Genomic DNA, 21893 nt, shown 5'->3' on the forward strand with positions numbered 1-21893 from the left:
TTCTTCTTACGGCGTACAGGGACAGCCTGCTCCTGCGCCTTTAAGACTTCCTTCTTGAAGAATGTCCAGCCTTCCTGGACCCCTTTGCCCTTCAGGACCGTCTCCCAAGGGACTCTCTCAACCAGCGTCCTGAACAGGCCAAAGTCCTCCCTCCGGAAGTCCATGGTTGCAGTTTTGCTGCATAATATATGTCAGTATAAAAAATAAACATATCTATATACATTTGTAATCTCTACATAAGACTCTATGCAGGCAATTCTATTTTCATACAGGACTGCTGAAAGCCTGGTACAGCAAACTGATCAAGACCACTGAGTGCTACCCAAATGTGTATGTGAAATAACAATCATTATTATTATTATCAAGAAGACTGTGAGAGAAGCATTGCACAAAATTAGAACTTTGTCTGACATTTACTGACCTCTTTTATGTTTATTTTATGACATTATCAATGATTTCTGCTGTATAAGTGATGACCAAATTATTTACTAGAGCTTATCTTCGGCCGATTTTGCAAACATCCGCATTATAGTTCTCTATATGGAACTCCATCTGAACCTTTCCTAAAACTCAGTCCTGGATTTTTATAACTCTGTTAACACAGAAGAGATGGTGGCCTCAGATACAAAATCTGTTTGTAATCTGCAAAATCTGTTTGTAATCTGCTGGATGAGACAGCATGAATTAAAGCAACAAAAAAGAAGGGGGTTGATATAAGAAGGGCTGGTATCAGGGGAGAAACTGAACCCTGACCTTCCACAATAAAAAATCTCTTCTTTGAACATTTTACAGAGAACAGAAAAATGTCATTAAAGGCACTGGAAAATGTGCCAGATCTCTTTATTGCTGCATCCTCCTCACCTTTTTCCCTTTTTCCAAAACATGGCTTTTTTGCTGGAATCAGGAAAAGGAGAAAACCAAGAAATACAGAGACAGTGGCATCAGTCCGGTAACCTTTCCTAGGAAAGAAACAGTGGGGTTATCATAAAAACACATGAACAGAAACATTTCCAAACAAGGTACATGGCTCCAAGCAAATTGTTGCAGGTGAAGTTGTATTTCCACATCTGAAGTCTTACTAACAGCCCGCTAGAAAAATATGTCTGCATATCAAGGATAAAAATTGGATTTTTTTCCCATTTATTAAACTGACTCCCGTAGCCAGCTTCAATCACTGCTCAACAATTTTTAACATTCCAGTGAAAAAAAGAAATCCCTTTTGGTTTACAAATCTATTAACTCGGAGGTACATAAAAATAGTGTTTACTAGAAGCAAGAAACAGTAAACACATTCTGGGGAAAAGCCAAACCCAAGTGATCCTTTAGAAATGAACTGTAGATTGATTTTAAATTAAACACTTAAAACTGATTCTGAAAAAGTATTTTGAGGAGTGCCAAACTCCAGAGACCCTCAGGATCTATTAGAAATTGTTTTACTGTCAAAATTAGGATGAAAAATTAAAATAATTTTATGCAGTAGAAACATAAAGAAAATTTAATCTCAAATCACTTATTCTTTGATATGCATTGTGCGTTATAGTTACTTTTAATATAATTTGTTTCAACATTATTTCAAATAAGAGAAAAATAATTTGCTTCAGTCACCATTCTGTGTAATATTTAATTGAAACGGACATTTTCTTGATAAAATTTATCTTCAGAAAAATACACTTTTTGTCAAAAATTATTATTTCAAAATAAAAAAAAAAGTATAGTTGCAATTTATTCCAGTGACAGCTTCTCTATGAATGCACTAAAATGTTTTAACTTCAGAATCTGACCCTCTATTTTTTTACATTTGAAATATGTTTATTTTACTTTCTCTACTTAATTCACTCTGCTTACTGAGAAAGAATGCAATTTACTGCCATGTGAACAGATGTAGTTTAAAAAGAAAAATCCTAATTTTTTAATAAAGACTTCACTTTTCACCACCTTGTTAAAAGTGGCTGATGATGTTTTGAGGCCAAAAAATATTGCAGAACGTCAGAAGTTGCAAGGCCATATTTCTTTGCAGTTGTTTAGGGAATTTCACTTACTTCTCAAAAAAAGATGACCATCCTGGTACAAAGCCAGGCTCACGAGTAAACCAAAGCAAGGTCATCAGAATGAAGAAAAATCCAGTCACCATCTCAGGATAGCTAGAAATAAAAGCAAAAATAAAGCTAGGAATTAAATCCAAGGTCTTTCTGAAAACCCAAGAGCAAATTCCAGAAGAATTAAGAACGTAGCAATTGGATCAAAAAAAAGGATAAAAAACATACAGAAAATAGAAGGGAAGATTAGTTTGAATTAAAGAATTCTATGTTTGGCTCCCAGCTGAGAACCATCTAAACCCAGTAAAAAATAGCCTAAAAATATCCGTTTGTATTTGCAATTCAATCATTCATGGGCACGACCTAAAGGAAAATATTTATAAATGCTTGTTTTGTATTTGCATTATTATCTGATTAAATGTTTTAACAAGGTAAAGCTTGTGTTGCTATTCCACTGTAGACACTTTCTATTGCATTTTTTGAAAGTGTAGAAAGCGTAAGAGCAAATGACAATGTAAATTAGCACAGATATTCTGAACACATGGAATAAATATAAGGTGTCTTGAGGATTCTGAGTTTTAATTTAGGATCGATTTAAACTAAGTATGGTTTCATATTTAGGCAGAGCCTGAACAACAGTCTAGATTCAGAGTTGATCATATTCAGCAAGTTGATCTGTCAATATTTCAGTTGAACAGCACAAAAATGTTTTGGGAATAATGGATTTTATGAGGTATCATCCCTCTTGAAAAAGGAAAATCTTGCAAAATAATCTTTTCAAGAGACATTTCTTGCCACCATGAATAAAGATTATGGGCAACTGGGAGGGCTGGACACTTCATGGTGTGGGATATTTCTGCAAAGCCTTTGCTAACAGTGAACTTCTATCCACCAAAATAAGTACGTGCCTGAATTGGGAAGGGGGGGTGTCCTTTAATGATATAGTTCAAAGGCAGAGACAAACCTTGACTCGGATGACCTTTGGACCCTGGTAGAAACCTGAATCTTTCCTTTTATTTCCTTTTTCTTTAGAAATAAATAAACGAGTAAATAAACGCGTGCTTATAACAAAGTCTTCGATTTTAGTTCATTTTTGCATTTAGTTCTACTCCTATCCTGGAAAGGAGGAGAAAGAGCTGACAGTTTAAGAGCCAAAGGCAACATGGAGGGTAATATGAAAGGATGGTCCTGCCTAGAGAGGCAAATTCCTGAGGAAGGCAGGTCCGTTTTACCTAACATTTCCCAGTTTCTTATATTCTTCTTGAATTCTTCTCTCTGACATTTCTTCCCGTTTGGTCTTCTTCTTCTGGCTCACAGAACAGGTCTCTTTAAAACTGAGGTAGATAGCACAGTAAAATTAGACAAGGGCATCGAGTGAAAAAAAAGCCATAAAAAATAACAGCAATGAGGCAAACTGAAAATTCCAGTTGCCAAAGGCTGTTGGGAGATGTGACTGGGGCAAGGCCTGATGGCAATGGGAAGGGAAATTATGGCACGTGATCTTTGCATAGTCTAGTTTCCAGATCTTCTGAGAATCGATCCTAGACATAGCGGGAAGGTCCCCAGGGTGCTCAGACTAATACTGACTGGTATCACTGAGCCATCCCAAGCTGTGGCTGGGCTCCCTTTGTGTAGGCTTCCTCAAACAGCTGGCGGTGGCCAGATTTTTCTGGTGTCAGAAACCTCCAAAGGCTATGGCTAATTTCTATCATCACATAGAAAGTCTGTGACAAAGGCCAGCTATCGATAGATTTTTTAATGGGGGAACTGTATGCTTTCCAGTCGAATCAGGGGTATCCAACATCTGGGGCCCAGTCTGGCTTTCGAGCCCAAGTTTGTCTTCAATATTCAGGATTCACTGTAAGTAAAGGGGGAAAGCTGTGCTGAGGATCCCAATACCTTTCACGACCTGTCTGCTTCTACTAATACTAGCTGTTTCTAAACCAGGCACAATCAGCGTACCACCAAATTGTCTCTGCCACGGAGGCCAAGGCAATCAGCCTAGTGTTTTGTCCTGGTAAAAAATGCCTGTACTTCTGCCAGGGACATACAAACACAAGTGCACTTCATAGCTGAATATATTTAAACCTGCTATATATTTGTATGAAAATTAGGTGAAGTCCTTAGTTTATTCAGATTGCCTTCATACTATAACAAAGCCTGGACATTCCTAATTGAAATTAAGACACTTGCAAGCTCACTTTAACCTTTTCCTTTTCTTCTTTCCAGCAGCATTTCTTTGCTGTGCTTTGAGCCACAGATCTCTGCTTTTCCGCTCCAGCTGTACCTTCTGTCACACAGAGGTGCGTGGAGTGGGTTGAGAAACCTCTGCGGCTAAGCCAGTCTAAAATAGGCTGCAGCAGCAGAGACTTCAGTGACTGAAGTACCATGGGAGCACTATGGCCTGCTTTTATAGTTCATGCTGTTTTAATATCTCGTTTGGTACCCTACTAGAGATCCATGCCATAGCACTGGCCAAACCATGGACTGCGATCTCCCTCCATGTATCTGGTTATGGCCAGATTCTCAAAGGAATTTGCGTAGCTCAAGGCGCAGGCAGGCCCTGTCTGGTTAACAGAAAGTCTTAAACGGGCTTTTCATTTCACTTATAAATGGGCACCTATGTGACACTTGGTTTAGCGCACTTAGCACTGCCCTGCACCTATAAGTATTTAAATTTCCTTGCAAACCTTGCCGTTAGACTCCAGTAAAATCCACCAGCAATAATGCAACTGCTGGAAGAGACGAGCTATATGGTTTATAATGGCCAGTTCTATAGTAACTATTCTACCCTTAGCTCTGCTTTGCTGGCAAAAATCGTTTGGTGGGTCCATTATCCTTCCCCTTTGACCTAGTCTAGAGACTAAAAAGCAAGTCTGACATGTTGTTCCAACTGCACCAAGTAAGAACAGATTGATGACACTGGGCTTCCTAGGAAAAGAGCATGAACATTACAGGAATTCAGTAAACATTTATGCACAGGCATTAGGTCGCTGTTTCAATATTGTAAGTGTTTCTAGGCTTAGGAGGATGTGAAGGCAAAGTATTGTAGCCAAGCTCCTAACATAATATGTTCTTTAATGAACTGCAGTGAACAGGAGTCAGAGATTAAGGAGGCTTGGAATCAACCAGTACTTCTCAAAAAGTCAATAATGCTTCAGTCTCTGGTATTATTTAGAACAATATTAATCAGCATGAGATCTTGGATACAATGTGGAATTTCAATTATATTTATTTAAAAAAAAAAAAGAAAGTAATTGAGGGTCATGTTAGAGCCTGTTTCCTCTTAAGATTAAAAAAAAAAAAGAACTTATTTTAGCCTTTTAATTTAGAACTACAAGGCTCAGGAGACTGACTGAGAGAAGGGCATGGAGCTATTCACTTCTAAATTACCTCTTCAAATCTAGTCAAGGTCAGCAGCAAGCAGAAGTCATTATCATTTTATTCATTGTCTTAGGTGAAATAAATTAGTGATGTCAGTTCAGCTTACTTTTAAGAGTAAACTAAATCAAATTAAGGCCACTTTAATTCTGAGTAAATGTGTCTGCACCACAATTTAGTGCAGATTAACTAATCCACTCTAAATGCACACATTTAGTCAATTTTCATTAACTTTGCTGAGTGCCTCTGCAAAGAGAATACGTGGTACAAATGAACTAGGAGACTGAGCCTTGTCCTTATTTTGGGGACTTACTGATATCAAAAGGTATTCATCTTCTAGGCTGTGAGTGCTTTCCACTTTAAAGAGAAATATATATGGAGTCTGTTTACCTTTAATTTTAACTGGTCTTACATTAATTTCATTGAGCTCGGGGCAGATCTGAAAAGTGACTTGTTCACTTGCAGTTATTTTTCTATTAATCTTTTAAGCTGTACTTTTCCAAAAGGACTTTTAACAAGATTTCTGGTCCACAGCGGGATCCTCATGGTCATGAGAGTCAAAAAATCAGTTGAATGCATCGTAAGGATTTCCATCAGCAATACCTGGGCACTTCACTCTCAAGCAGCAATACTGTACACTGCTGTCTATGCAGCGTAGCTAAGCAATAAGATTTCCTCTGGTAATTGTTCTGGCAAGAAGAAGGAAGTTGTGCCTTAGTTTTTGTCATTTGCAACTGGAAACATCTTTATGAGACATGTTCTAGAGGAGCCACAGATGCCCTGCTTTTGTAATCCATGCATCTTGAACAACCTGCACTCACTTGCAACCCAAGAACAGCCAATGCATCCAGAACCAAGTCAGGACCAACATGATGAGGGAGATGGGGAAACTGAACAAAAACCAGGTTCCAAAATTCACCACTTCAGCATTTGGGTAGTGGCTGTAAAGGGAAAAAAAGGATGCACAGGAAGTTAAACAGTAAAAGCACAGGCACCTCCAGGATGCATTGATGCACACACATATATGTGTATATATATTTGTCATGGCATGATAGAAAAATTGCATCAGTATGTATTTGCAACAGCTGCATTACATGTGCATAGTGAAACCAATCGCCAAAGAATGTCAATCATTGACCATGCCTGACCAACAGATGAACCATATAGCACTTCACACCTTTAAGACCAGATGGTCTGTATTGTCTAGCCAGCTTCAAAAAACCTTAGAGTTACCAGGAGTGAAATTCTGGCCCTACCTGTGGTTTTTGTTAAAGCTCTTTTTAGTGTCAACAGACTTAAGAATGATTTCACTCAGAATCTCTTTGTATGTCTTATTGTGGACCACACAAATAATGACTATAGTCTGCTGGGCTCTGACAAAGATGTCTGATATGTGCATTTGTTGGAACTGTCATAACAGCAAGATCTTTGGAAATTCTGTAAAATCCAAATCCTTGAGTTAAGGATGGCTTCCAAAATTAGTTTTCTGTGCTACCACCATTTCAGAGAGAGAAATGAAGGATTTCATGGCAGCAGTGGCAGCAGTAGATGATCAGAATCAGGTCTGAGCTTGGATGCATATCTGTGCATGAGGAGAAGTACCACCAGTCTTCTGACAGAGGTAACATTCATGTCTTTGAGAGCCCTGGGCATATATGATAAATGAAATATTTAGCTGATCAGAGAGCTGCTTCCCATCTTCTCTGAAACAAAGGTGTAAGGCCACATTTCTAAGTTTATTTATTTTTGCACTACATGTTGAGCAGCCCAAGTACCACTAGTGATGCCTCTAGGTTCACCATAAGAACTCACTTTCTAAGAACCCATAGAAAAACTTGAAACTGATTTTATGACATTTCTTCTTTTGTGAATATTTCTCTTTGTGTTCCTTTCTATATCTTCACGGCTTTAGTGTTTACTTTTCCAGGGTGCCTGCTGCCTTCATGATAATCAGTTTGTAAAATAAAAAGTCACTGAAGAAACTTAAATGTTACCACATGCTGAGGAATTTTTATTTTGCATGGGAGAAAGACATGGATATGTATTAACTTAAGCTCTGCCTTTCAACCATTAACCATTACCAATAACATTAGAGCAGAGGAGGAAACAAAATTGCCTTCAGAGAGACTGTCTTACAAGGGTTTCTTGAAGTAGTAAATAACCCATGGGGAAAGCCACAGAGATGATAATGACCCAACCACCGTTCTCACACAACTACAATATCACTTACTTGTTGAAGTGCTCTAAGAATATGAGGCTAGTGGAGGTCCCTATGATGGTTGTCAGTCCTCCAATGGTTGCTGCGTAGGAGATACTCAGTGAGAGGCATTTACAGACCATGTGGTCATGTCTGGTCTGATACCGGTACTTAGTGCTCAGGCCCAGTTCTGAGGGCTTAGGAGGCAGGACCAGTATCTGAGCCTGTGAGGGGATACATTCATCAAAGAAAGCAGGTGATCAGAACAGCAGCCCGACTTGCTCTAATGCCATGGTGATACTGGTCCCAGAGAAACAACAGGTTTGCATAAGAGGGGGCAGTTTTTTCTTCACAGGGATTAACTGGGATCAGAACTAGAAACCTGTCCAGGGGCCTGAAACTGCCTAGTCTGGGGCAGAAATGTAGGACAAACAGTAATCGGACTTCTGGCTATGGTTTGGGCCAGCTTCAGTTCTGACTGGAATCTCAGTGGGATACCGAAAGCCTTTGTGGGCTGCAGGGGCGGGATGCCAGCACTGCAGCAGTAGGAATCCATAATCCTTGAGGCTTATGAGCAGCCACCAGACAAATGCTTGGTGGACTTTCTGCACTTATACTGGCTCAGGGCCTCTGATTAGGAATGGAGTGCTAGGGGTCTCAGAAGTAGCATGAAAAAGGCTGAGCAATGGGAATATGGAAGAAAAAGTTGTAGGAAAATATTGCTCCAAAAGAAGCTTTCTTAGCAGTGGCAGGAAAGTCTCCATGTCGGTCAATCAAGTTCTTGTACTGGAAAAAAAGGTACAGGACTTCAAGGCACTTCACATGCAACCCAAGGCTGTAATTTAGGATCAGTAAAAAGCCAGCAAGTGGTTCAGATAGATTTGTTAAATTTATTAATTTGGATTTGGGTTTATGTAGTAAAATCAGTCATGCTATAGGTTCATCATCATTGTGAGGGTACCCTGGCTAAAATCCCTGTAGGTTAAAAGTGAAGTGAGTATATTTGTTACAAAATAACCACTGAATGTGTATGGGAAATGTGTATAAGAGAAAATTAAGTATAAGGAGCAGCGCATTAGCCTGTTTTGGAAACATACACTCAGATTCTTTTGAACTGTGAATGCAAATTCATGTGTTGATTTCAAGCTAATCTTTCCTGGACATCAATTTATGCCATTAAGATACTACGTAATTGTAGTCCAAACAGCAGTCACTTCTTGGATCCACTTATGAGAAGTAGAAATACTGGAACGGACTGCTGTAATGGAGGATTTTGAGGGTGGATATTTGGCAAGACAAAAAGGAGGTGGATACTAAGACTACCTAACAAACTGGCCGAACAGTTAAATGGTCCATGCCTGCTGCTCGTTTAGTTCTGAGTAGGATATTGTGTGTCAGGGATTGTTATTTCTGAGCCAGGTTATTTTCCAAGGAGGCTTTGCAAAAAAAAAGTGGGTAGAACAGCCAAATAAGAAGGGAAACTTGTGATCACATTACTGAATGTAAAGCTAAATGAATTGTACTAGCCATTGGGGGAGGGTCTTCTGAAAATACCTGTACTAGGGGCATCTAAATGTGAGTAAGAACTAGCAAAGGGCCAAGCCATGACTGCTGTAAGATGATGGAGAACGATTTCATGTAACACAGCTTACAAGGAACAATTATGAAACAGTGGGGAGCAGGTGATGTTCACATCTGTCTTTTCCCTCACCCCCCGGGTCTAACATCTCCTTACCTGAGGTATGTGCTGCCCATTGCTCTTAGAATTCATCATTCCAATAGGGTTGGCTATCATGTGCACACCATTCATACTCTGTAGGGAGGCAAATGCCTTTGGATTAGCCTTTCTTCTGTTCCTAGGGGCACTTAGATTAGAATTGATGATGCTTTGTAAAGGTCATGGGTAGTGGGCTTTTGGAAAAAAAACCCCAAAACCACTAAAATTTCAGCTGTAAACTTTACACTGGGGGAAAAAAAAAAAAAAGATTTTAAAAAACCTAACGACCTGATTTTATTTTAAAGTGATCTTAAAAGTCAGATTATAATAAGTTTAGGTCTTCTCCCTCTGCCACGTAGGAGAATCTAACAGATCCCTTGCTAGAGGCTATGACTTTGTGATATGTGTAGGTTGTTCTAGTAACTGAGGTGTCTCAGCTGCAGAAGATGGCAATACCTAGACAATAAAAGATCATATCTGAACTTGCTAGAAACCATAAGGAATTGTTAGTTTGCTGACTGGATCTCAGGATCTCCAGCAATAAGTACAACAAACACTACAGAGCTAATGTTTCCCAACTTGATTTGGGCTGACAGGTTAAATACAAAGCAGGACATTCTGCAATACGTACTCTCTGCCAACAACCACTACTTGTTTGAAATAAAGGAAACAGCAGTTTGTTGCGGAGCTGTGTGGACTCTGCTCTGATGGTTCCTGCATTAGAAGACAGCGTAGCTTAGAAAATACTACCTATGACAATACCTTTGAGTGCATCAAGGAGCTGAAGTCAGTAGTAGTAGCACTAAAAACAAAGAAAGGAAAATATACTTTAAAAATGCCTGTTCACCCAGCTCCCTCAAAAGGCACACATCATGGGTAGGAGGGGCAACATCTGTAGGAGAACTAGTGCCTACTGAAATGGTGAAGAACACCATTTATTAGTACCTCTTATGTGGTATCTTGGCCAGATACATAAGAGTCGTCATGTTTCACAGCTCTGTCTCTAGCTGTGTAGCAATGGGTTTCCACCTCCATGAAAGAAAAAATATGTATTCTAGGTAGTGTATATCCCATTCTAGGAACTGACTCCATTCACAGTGGAGTAAATCACCGGGCAATCCAGTGCTACCGCTGTCTTGTTCTACTCAAGTTCTTCCTCTGCCAACCTCTCCAATACTGTTTCTGAGCACCTACCTGTACCGCATTAAAGCCTTCACTAAAATCTGTCCTGTGTGGCATGTGGACCGTGCAAACCATCCACTGAACTTTTACTTTGACATTGAAAATAGATTTAATTCCAGAAGATGTGCTACTTTTCTTCTCCCATCAAATTTCAAGCTCTTTTTCAAGTAATACTATTTTAATAATAGTTCTGTTATGAAATATCCCACACATACTCTTCAATAGGGCTTAAAGGGATTAATGGCACAATGCCAGACTGAAAATTTGATTCTATGCTGCGCAGAAAATATGGCTGGGATAAAAAGAGATAACAACAGAGGGAATATTGGAGAACGCATTAGTCTCCAAACTAATGAGAAAACTATTTAGATCTTGCAAGTTAGCCTAAAGTCATCAACATGTGCTGTTTGAATGATAATGTTTGTTTTAAAGTAATTTTTTAAAGGTGTAACAAGAACTTGTTTCTCTTTTATTTTGAATAATTGTGAACAAAATAGAAGGAGCTCAGGAAGGGATTGTGCAATTTATTCTCACACCTTTTAAGAAGATGCTGCTCAGGTTTTAGCCTATAACATAGTTTTAGGACAATGACTTTGTATGTTCTCCTGAATATCTTGAAATGCTGGTTAATTTGATAATTTGACAAAGAAATTAGTCCTTTCTTTGGTTTGCCCTTTTCACCTTACTAGATTTTACCCTAAATAGAGACCTGGTTGAAACTGTTAGTGTTTCAAACTTCTGAAGAACTTTGTCTATATTAAAAGAAATATTTTACAGGTTATTTGGGGGTAGGAGGGGTATTTTTTGTTGGTTCTCCCCCCCCATCTCTCTCTTGAATGCTCTTGACAGTTCAGGCTTTCCTTAGGAATCCTCCGTAAGTGTTTTCTCTCCGGATATGTCCTGTGGGCACTCCATACTGTGCTTGGATCCTCTCCATCACTGTTCCTTCAGGGGAACAGAAATAAAAATCTGTGGACAGCACTCTTTTATACAGCACAAACACAGACTTCAAAAGAAGATCTTTCAAACCCTGAGAAACATTTTCCTTCTTTCTAAAATGGCCACAGTGTTAAAAAATAAATTAATCCTGGGAAGCTTTAGTGAGATCCAGGCCATTACATTAATCCCATTTTTCATATAAGCCTTCCTTGTCAGTCCCATCTAGAACATTCACTTGTAAGCTTCTGCTTGCCCTTCCTGGCTCTACTCCTGGGTTCATCTCATTGCAACCTGTGTAGGGCTCAAATCTCCAGTCGTGATGTACAGGGTTCATTCTTACTCCTCATTGATGAAGATAAGCTCCAGTGAATGTTGGCCATGCTTTTCGCTGAGACCTGCAATGAAGGAAAAGAAAGCAGCCCTTGGGGTAAGAACTGAGCTGAAACCCTGGGCCACACCACTGAACGTGGAGAAGCTACTGCGAACAAAAGCTTGTCTGAACCCTCTCAGGCACTCTGTGACCCTTATGCAGCATTTTATTGTGTCATATTGTCATGATCATGTACCTCTGGCAATTAAAAGACTATCACATCTATGTATAATAGGCAAGGTTAGGTGACATCATTTTCAGCCTGGCATCTGTGAATTGAAAGAAAAGAGAGATTCTTTTCTTCCCAAATCCTTTCCTTCTGGGAAGGAATGAGCAAAATGAACCTTAGAGCTCTTATAAATTTTTTTTTGTGGCACCTGTTCTGACCTGGGCAGCCTGGTAGGGCAGGGGTAGAATGGGCAAGCATGGGATTGTCACAGAGCACACTTTTGGGCCTCTTCTACATTTCTTTGACTTTCTTCTCAGAGGTTTCCTTCCAACCCTGTAAAATCCTATGACCTAAGAGTTTATGACACACAAACTCCACTACATGCCCTAATTCAACATAAATAGTTTCCCAACTCCAGTTCTCCCATCACATCTTGAAACTTTCTTTCATTTTTTGAAAGAAATCTGAGAGTACAAAAAGAAAGAGTACAGACCAGCGTCTTTGGCAGTACAAGTCAGACAGCTCTGACCTCGATAGAATTTGAATAATGTGTATCAAGGAGTCTAGTCACTGATAAACGAATGAGAAAAGAATGGCCAATATTGACAAATACCTATTGGCTCGTTTTCTTCGATAATGGTGCTGCCTGCAGTACTGATGACCTCGTGCTCCTCCTCAGCATTCACTAGCTCCTGGAGCACTGCCTCCACGATTGGCATCACCATGGCTGTGGTGGATGTGTTGGAAAGCCACATGGAAAGCACCGTGGTGCAACACATAAAGCAAAGAAGCAACCTGGAGTACAACACAGGGAAACCTTCTTGAGGCACTTTCTGAAATATAAAAGGCCTCCTTGCTTAACATTTTCATTAGTCAACAGATAACTACATGGGGCCTTCTTCTTTTTGTGGGTGCCAAAATACCATGCTGTGCACAGATAAAATGCTGCCTTGTGCTGAAAACCGTCATAAGACAATGTATCATTGGAAGCCATTTGCTGTCCCACGTGGAAATCAGCATGTGATGTGAGGAACAGTGATTTTCAGCATATCGAGGATTTAAGCATCCTTTTGTGTTTGCTAAACAACAGGCAAAGAAGGAACAGAGAGACTAAAATCAGTATCAGTAAAAAATAGAAAGCAAAGGGACAACAAGCCAAGGAGTAGGAGGTGGCAGAAAGAGGGTGAGAAAATGTGTAAGCTTTCAAACTCTGAAAGGAAAGGTGGGTAGGAAAAAGAGCCCCAAACTAAGCTAGCTTTTGCCCATGGATGGGAAAGTCAGAGTTGTTATTTGCTTTTTCAAGCCACTGCTGTCAGCCTCAGACTACCCTGAAATCAATGGTTCACTTACATGCCTGGCTTTGCTCCAGCCATCATGACCATACGCAGGGCGATTCGCTTGTGGAGATTCCACTTTTCTACAGAAGCTGCCACACAAATCACACCCATGAGGAGCAAAGTTGTGTTCTTGAAATATTCGGCAGCCACCTGCATTAAGGGCAAGGGGGAAATAGTCAGTTAAAAAAGCAGTAACTACCCTGTACAGGGAGCATGCTGAATGAGAAGTAGTATGGTATTGTGGATTTTTTCCCCCTAGAGAAAGAATGACAGAGAGCTGGAGAAAATGAAGAATTCATAAGTCAAAATGTTCTCTTTAATCTCTTTCATGTTGTGTTTACAAATAACAAGTCTCTATACCCACTTGTTAGTGTGAAGTTACTGCAGAAATAACAAATGAAGCAAACCAAAACTTTCACACACACACACACACACTTACACTCTCGCTCGTGTGAAAGCAAACAAAATGGGAGAAAATAAAAGTTATAAACAGATAGTTGGAGTTTAGTTAATTTTTTCATTTCATTCTGATGCAAGCTGTTGCTGGAATTTTTTTTCCAAAAACATAGTTTCTTCGGTTTAAAATTATTCCTCTAACCAAATGTAGGCACCAGCATTTTAAAACAATTAAAATCAGTAGAAGCAGTATTTTTTCTATAGTCTTCAGTTATACTGATGCTCCTCCATAAAAGTGCAAGAATGACACTATTGTTATTTTGTGAAAGCTGCAGCAAGTTAAGTATTTGAATATATTTATTTAACAAATCCCCATGGTGACCTAAATAGACTTGGCCATCATAGTTGTGTGCCAGAACTTTTAAATATCACTTTTTTGGCTTTCTTCCACTGGTTTCTTTCTCATTAACTTCCTTTATTTTCCTGCTACCTTGTTAAAAAAAGATCTTGACCTGAATGAAAGGAATCCATCAAGCCAGCAGCACAAAGAATCTGTTGTTTTCCTTTATTCCTTTCATAGTCATTTTGGAGAAACAAGTGAATACTAATATTCTTGTTAATACACACGTACACATATACGACACACTGGCTCATGTTCTTAAGCCCCTGTGAGTTATTTGTTGCTTAAACTGCTAGGCAAGAGCCCTGGGTTTCTATGGCACTCCAGAACAGCAGACTGGAAATACTGCAACTTCATCAGAGTTGTTTATTTTAAGATATAGGTTTTTATTTGTGTTCTTAAAGCAAATAATACATTCTCTGTAGTAGTCCCTCTGTCATTTAATTTGATATTACATTGAATTTCTGTCAGGCTGCCCTTAAATTTTCCTTCTTCAATATGCTGCAGAATTTTGAAATGAAAATACATAACTACTTTACCTTTATGTTAGGAAAAAAAATCCTGAAAATATTTAACTGTGTTGGTATGGAAATGTACCTGATTATATTACACAGTTGTTACACCATTGGGAGGAATAAGGCAGGTCATAAAACTCTTGGTTCATGCTTGACTCCATCCATTTATGGGCGTGCCCAGTGCCAGATTGTGTTAGAAATTCAGCAATTTTATGGTTGCTATATATTCTTCTCTGTTCTTATCTGTATTTCTAGTCCTTATAAATCAAGTGTGATGCCCTCTCACCCCCCAAAAAAGAGAGAGAAAAATGGAGGAAAAAAGAAGCTGTAGATGAAATAAAATAAATTCTTGGCATACCATGAAAGAAAATAATATTCACCAAAAACTCAAGTAAGCAAATTCAGAAACAATCAAAGACACTTTTTTGTACAGCTACTCCTTTGCCTTAGAATTCAAGGTAGCACTAAGATTACAGCTTGGAAAAAGGACTAGACATTCACCTGGATAACAAAATTATCTAGTCTTATACAGTAAATGGTAACTGTTTTTAGAATATGTAGCCTCATGCCTTATACATCATCTTTAATAAATATAATTGGAAGGAAACTTTACAGTTTGTCCCACAACTGCTGTTTGCATGGTTTTGGAGGAGGGGAAAGGTCGGATGCTTTGATGCAATAGGTTTTGGGAATTGTTGGTGATGCAGTAGCTGACAGGATGGACACCCCTCTTGGCTAATAAAGCCATTCCTGTATCTATCTTCAGTAGAAGAAAGAGCTGGTCAACCCAAGTTACACATTACAAGATGTACACTTCTTCCTCCCATACCTCTTAGTCTTGCTAGTCCACTAAGATTAGTTTTATTCAAATAATTAGCTGAGAGTAAGAAGATTAAGTGATAAAAATGTGCACACTGGTCTGACCTCACTGGACTTCATGACTCCAAAAAGTGGGTACAGGAAAGCAGGAACTAAGGCTGCTGCACCAAGGGGTACCGCTTCAGAGACCCAGTATACAGCTGTCACGATCAGCACGTAGGCACATGAGGCTTCCTGTAGGGAGAAAGCGTAGAGGTTACATATTACTGCCACACCACCTGCTGTGGAAGCCTTTGTGAACACGTTCATAGGACTCATCAGACTGAGGGTGCCTGGACTTCAAAAAATTAACAAGGACTGCATAAGAACCTCCTAAGGTGCAGCTGTTTGGGTCTGAATCTAGGATACCATCGAAAAGGCCAGTTACAGAAGATGATGCTAATGAAAAGTTTTGCACATAAGCTAGGGCAAAACATTGGGATAAACGTATTTATCAGCAAAATAATAGTTCCAAGTGTATTTACAGATTTGTTTGAATTTCATAATCCAATATTTACCAAATGTTCAACCATGACTCCTCATATTGGGCCTGTGGAGCTGGTATTTCTACATGGCTCTCTCTCCAATATTGGACAAGAACAGGAATCCATAGTTTGCCGGATCAGACAAGAACGTTCACATTTGCCATAGCAAGGATAAAGCCAGATTATGGCTCTTTTGGGAAATGCTCTGAAAGATTGCTTTTTTTAAACAGTGTGCATTGTTTGTCAGTTGATTTTATTTTCTCAGGTGATTTCTGCAGACCCTTGGGAGAAGACCACAGACCCGAAGGGCTTAGAGGCAATGGGTTAACAGAGTTAATCAAACAAATTTGCTGCGGTCCAAGGTTCTGGTGGAGAAAGCCACGACAACACCGTGCTGAGCACTCATGGAGAGCTGGTATATGATGCAGAAAGGTGCTATCTGCTGAATATTTTTACAGAAAAACACAGCTAGTCCAGAAAGTATTCTGGTCCCTTTTTTAGATTGATATGTCTTTATTTATGGCATTCAGGGCAGTTGTCCTTAGGCTCAGTTTGTTATGCTTAGAAACCTGGGGATGTTTCCTGCTAGTAATTATGGAAATTACCCTCAGGAAAATGTTTTTCCTTTCCTTTTCTCAAATTTGAAGCCAGATCCTGTACTGGGCCTAACTGGCAGTTCTATGGAAGCTAGTAGGTCTGCACTGATTTATACCAGCTATAAATCTACCTGTTCTTCATTATTCACTGGATGTTCAGTATGAACTTATCAAGCCGTATGGATTCACAGCTCACAATGGCTATTGTTTAGAAAATTCACTGTTCACAAATACTATTTGAGTGTGTTAAAATACAATTTCATTACTTCTGTTTCCTGATCGGATCATTCCCAAATTAAGTAGCTTTCAAGAAGTCACACAAGCAGTTCCCACGCATCCTTGTGCAAATCAATGAGCGTGTATGACACTTCCTTTTTTTGCAATCAGTTTTGTGATGGTGGAGTCTAAAGTAAGACTACACAGGGATATGGATTCACTGGAATGAATCAATAGCTTGTATTTAAATTCATGTTTATACATGTCCTTTTTACATTACCTGTAACAAAGAGCCATGTTCAGCTCTTCCTCTTTTTTAGTACAGCTTATAGTAATAACAGGCAGAACACAGCCCAGAGAAAAAGTTAAAATAGATTGCTATGTGTCATTTCCTTTACTTGCTTAAAAACTGAAGGCAAGCTTACTCAGAAGCTTGGATTTAAATTAGCTGCCAGACCTTGCTCTGACTCCTATTTCAGAAAAGTGTAACATTAAACAGTTCTGATTCAAGTAAGCAGGGCCACCAAAAATAACTGACACAAGGTTATCAGGAAAAATAATTTCCTTGAATCAGATAAAGTCCAATTACTTTAGAGACTATAAAGAGTATCTGAAAGGCTATTGGGGGAATTTTGCTCTGGATTGTTCCTTTATGGATGGACAAGTACATCTGAACTTCTGAACCATACAGAAACATGCATATTTGTTTCTCTTCTTTAAATATTATAGAAGAGTAGTTTAGGTTTTAAGCTCTCCAATACAGGTTTCACTGGTCCTTTATGATCAGCTCCTTCAGCAAATATTACAATAACAGATTGTATTGCAGTTGTAGTTTCACTGCTACCAAGAAAAAATGATAAGAGAGGATAGAGAAGGATGTCTTAGAATGGATGATAGCAGAGGGTTTTTTTTAATATTCATGGATTATGGAGCATGCTTTTTATAAGATGGAATTGTTATGCTGTTTGAAACTCCAAAGACTGGTGTTCAGTTTGTAACAACTTCAAGTGATCACTCAGTAAAAAACCAAACAAATAATTTTGACTTAAAAATGGAAATAATTTAAAAAGTGAGATGACAGGCATTAGAGATTTTTAGTAATCTCTACTAGGAAGACAAAACTATTTTAGATGAGAGTCACGGAGCTGATGGATTGGCTCATAAACATTAGCCAACTTGCTGCTCAGTCACCTTTAACTACATTATACTTCATGGTTAATATTCCATAGAGAGCAGAGCATAGGGTCATTTTTGTGACCTGGTGACTATTTGACATGTTTTTTATTTTTTAACTCATTAGTTTCTGCTAGCAAACTACTATGTTTGCATGGGCTCTGTATAATATCCAGCAATTGTCTGAGAAAAATGCCTTTTAATGAAAAAGCATTGATTTTTATTTTAAAGCAGTGCAGCCATAAGATCCAAGAGATATGTTTTGCCAAAATTCATAAAATTAATTTCATCCTATCCTGATTCCAAACTATTTTCTCACTCCAGAAATATACTTCTCTTTAATTTCTCTGAGCATAGATTGTTATTTTCTATTGCTCCTCTGTGTGTAGCAATGAAATAGACTGATAGTGGAAATAGAATAGGACAAAGGGAAGTTGCATCGCTATCAAAACCTAGCTGGGATGGGCACTGAGTCTTTGTGTTTCCTATACACTAGGCTGTAATCAGTTTACAAACAAAATTAAAATAAAGCACATTTTTAAATGGTATAAAACTGGGCAGCAAGTACTAGGAAAGCCAAGTTTGGTAATCTCCACTAAAAACTTAATCAGCTTGTCTAGCAACTTTCTCTATTTTCTCAGTGCTTTAAACCATCTTGTTTCCAAGAGAAACCATATTAATCTCTTCTATTTAATTGAACTGAATTTATATGTTTAATTAATGGTTACCAGAGCTACTAAGTACTGGACTGAAGTAGTGGCTGTAAAATTTTAACTGTTTCACCCTTCTCACTTCTTGTTGTACAGCTGAAAATTACTGTTAAGCCCACCTCAGGGCTTGAAGCAGGGAATAGGAAAACGTGATGGTTGGAGGGACTACCACCTATCTTCAGTCAGTCCCTTAGGGGAAAAGAAAAGAGGAGCTGAAAGGAAGCCATGGCTAAAAATTCCACAATAAGGGTCATGCATTAAACTTTTGTAATTAAAATATCTGGGGATCTCAGTGTGATTAAAAAGAAGAATAAACTCTGTGTTGGTGATTTGCCCACTTAAGGATGTGCATTGCACATCTTGCATACAGGCATGTGGTTAAGCTGTGCAAAGAAGAGGTAGTCTAGCCTCTGGACTACCATCTTTGAGCTGATGGGATCACATTATAATTCCCTCCCTTCAACTTGTGTAAATAAAAACAAAGGTGAATGAAAGTATGCCATCCGTGGCTGTTCAGAGCATGTTCTGTGCTTTAGGGTCCATTCTGCTGATTTGGCATGTCAAGGTGTCAACATCACCTGATGCTGCAGGTCTCACAGCTTACAGCAAGTCCTGCTGACTTTTGAGGAGTCATCCACGTGTCCTTGATTGGGTTCAGTGTGGCCATAGGATCAGTGGTCATAGGAGAACTGACTGAATTCATGTGTCATGCTTTATGGTATCACTGGTGGCTTTATGAAAAAAGGTGGATAAAGATGAAAAAAAAGAGGCAAAAATGCTCCCATGTCACTGTTAGCAATGAAGGAAATAAGGACAGAATGAAAAAGACCCACAGTTTGTAAAGCACACAATGTTTTTTTTCTGTATGTGTCATGACCTGAAAGGCACTTACGCGTGTTCCAAACCTGCTGTACAAGTCATAGTTCAGGTATAAATTTTTGAAAGGGAAGAAGAATTCAAGCAAATTTTCTCACATTTTTTTTCTTTTTACCCAACCATTTCTTGTCACAAAATAATAAGAAAGAAGCTGTGGACATTATTCCCATGAGCTGTATCTACAAACAGTTCTGAGTCCTCGTGCTCCCTTTGATTGCTTTTGCCCCTAGACATGTAATGCTCCTTTGACATTTCCAGAGTTGTGCTGATATCATCAAAGAAGCTGCAAGCTGATTCCCTACAGAAATGCAAATATAAACCACCTGGTAATTCTGATCTCTATAAGAAAGTAAGAAAACTAATATAATTGACTGATAAATGAAAATATAAGTAAATCAGCAGGTGACAAATTTAATCTTCAGGTTTAAGAAGTAATCATAGTCAATGGGTTGTAATAAAGTAAATACTACACTAAACCACTTGAATAGTGTATTGTCAACTGAGTTTACTTGGTGTAGATGTTTTCTTAACAGCGTTATAAACATTTTTCCAGCTCTGGGTCAGATTCACAGCTATACTTTACCATCTGTGGTCATTCATATGGATGGTCATTGATAAAGTGGATGTAAAACATCACCTGATGGCTTTTCATGTCACTTTGCAGTAAAGCAACACCATGAGGTGCAGAGTAATAGCGCAGAGGAGCTTGTACTGTATAATAGCGATTCTTGCAGCAATACTGTCAGTGAACTTCTGTTTCAGCACCCATATGATGCTATTGCAATTCCCTTGGTTTTTAAAGAGTTTCCTCATTGCATCCTGTGCCTCTGATTCTAGTAGGGAGCAAATATGAGTGACAAATTTTAGTGCAGTGAATCTCATGTTTCCTAGGGGAGGTTCTCAAGGGACATAGAGCATACCGCAGTTACAGTGCCATATGGGCATGTCAGGGAGTATCTGTTCTTATTTTGCCCTTCCAGTGACATTGGAATTAAATTAAATTAAATCCTTTTCTAAAACAAGCCTCTGTGAAATGGTGAGCCCTACTGTTCTTTGAAGGAGCACGATTGTCTGTCATTCATTCCCTTGAGAGAGAGAAGAGATGGAAAACCACTGTTAGAGGACAGCCAAGATACACATTGAAGTTCAGAGCAGGAAAACTCATTCAAAGTGCAACATACAGTTCAGCGGTGTAGGAACATTTCCTTTCTATGGATCCTGTTTTTCTTTTCAAACAAAATACTACAGTTTTATTTTTGAAAACTGCTGTGCAATTTCTAATCCTTTGCATTTCTATTTGATAAAGTAGTAGTATTCACAAACCCTCTGGTGCTAGAAGGAAGAATTAGTCTTTAGCAGGGTAAAGGAAGGAACGGAAACTGCTGCACCATTTGGCCAGATTTATGTCTAGCACTATGGAAGCACCAGCTGCAGAATTTTTAATACATTGCAAATTTTGATAAGTTAAACATCATCATCTCTATAAGATAGAAAAACATTGTTATTTTATGGTTCACAACTGCAGAGACATGCATAGAAAAGAGTTAACCACATGGCCAAGGGTACTCAGTAGCTCCAAAAGAGTGTCAGGAATGCAGCTGCATTCACTTCCATTCCCTGGTCTGCGCGTTAAGCACAGACTATTCCCTCCATTGTATTGTTGTCTACATCTCTGAGCCTTCGTTTATTAGCCACTGCCAGAGCTGCAATGTTTCAGTAGAGGTGCCTACACTTGCTTTAGTATAATGGATGCCATATATGGTCCTACATGTCTGTCACTGAATCTTAGCTCCTGCCTCACTTGAATTGGTGTCCTATAAACCCACACTAAACTGAAAGTCCCTCCATGCATACTTATTAAAAAATAAAGACACTGAAAGTATTCCTTTTAAAGACCTCTGCTTAAAGAAAATTTTATTGGATATGTTTGTTCTGTTCCCCCTTCCACACACACATTATTGTAGAAAAAGAAGAGAGACAATATTTCTGCTTTAAAGTAGTGCTTTACTAGTTTCACCTGGTTCTTCAGCTCTGTTTGTGACATGACTCAAGGTAGCTCTGGTTCTTACTGTGATGACTTCTCAGTGACCTTCCCAGTCCTTCAAATTTGAGTCCTTGATTTTTCTAAGAGCAATGCTTATTTAGGTCTTTGCCTTTCTTTTTGCACACTGCAGACTTATCCAGCATGACTACCAATTGCACTCAGAGGCTTTGCTAAAAAGAAAATGTAAATGTACTTACGCTGCTGGGGTATAAGAGTGGCAGAGGAAGCAGCAGAAGTGGAATGAGAACAACGAGCAAGAGATTTCTGGATCGGAGAATCTCCTTCATCATTGCCAT

The 21893-nt window shown here is 38.8% G+C and overlaps 1 protein-coding gene across 1 annotated transcript in view; it reads right to left on the minus strand.

Annotated features, from left to right (window-relative positions):
* Positions 1-21893, minus strand: part of SLC13A4 (solute carrier family 13 member 4) — a 27598-nt gene extending 5705 nt beyond the window's left edge. Inside the window, exons 1-12 of the mRNA XM_009288342.1 lie at positions 21795-21893; positions 15564-15692; positions 13342-13478; positions 12605-12786; positions 11793-11847; positions 10094-10133; positions 9350-9427; positions 7648-7838; positions 6239-6358; positions 3269-3370; positions 2040-2141; positions 862-959 (exon numbers count right to left, since the gene is read on the minus strand). Coding sequence (XP_009286617.1) covers positions 862-959; positions 2040-2141; positions 3269-3370; positions 6239-6358; positions 7648-7838; positions 9350-9427; positions 10094-10133; positions 11793-11847; positions 12605-12786; positions 13342-13478; positions 15564-15692; positions 21795-21893 — 1333 coding nt within the window. The remainder of the gene's footprint in view (positions 1-861; positions 960-2039; positions 2142-3268; positions 3371-6238; positions 6359-7647; positions 7839-9349; positions 9428-10093; positions 10134-11792; positions 11848-12604; positions 12787-13341; positions 13479-15563; positions 15693-21794) is intronic.

The sequence above is a fragment of the Aptenodytes forsteri genome, unplaced genomic scaffold, assembly GCF_000699145.1.
Source record: "Aptenodytes forsteri isolate BGI_AS27 unplaced genomic scaffold, ASM69914v1 Scaffold56, whole genome shotgun sequence".
NCBI classification, from domain to species: Eukaryota; Metazoa; Chordata; class Aves; order Sphenisciformes; family Spheniscidae; genus Aptenodytes; species Aptenodytes forsteri.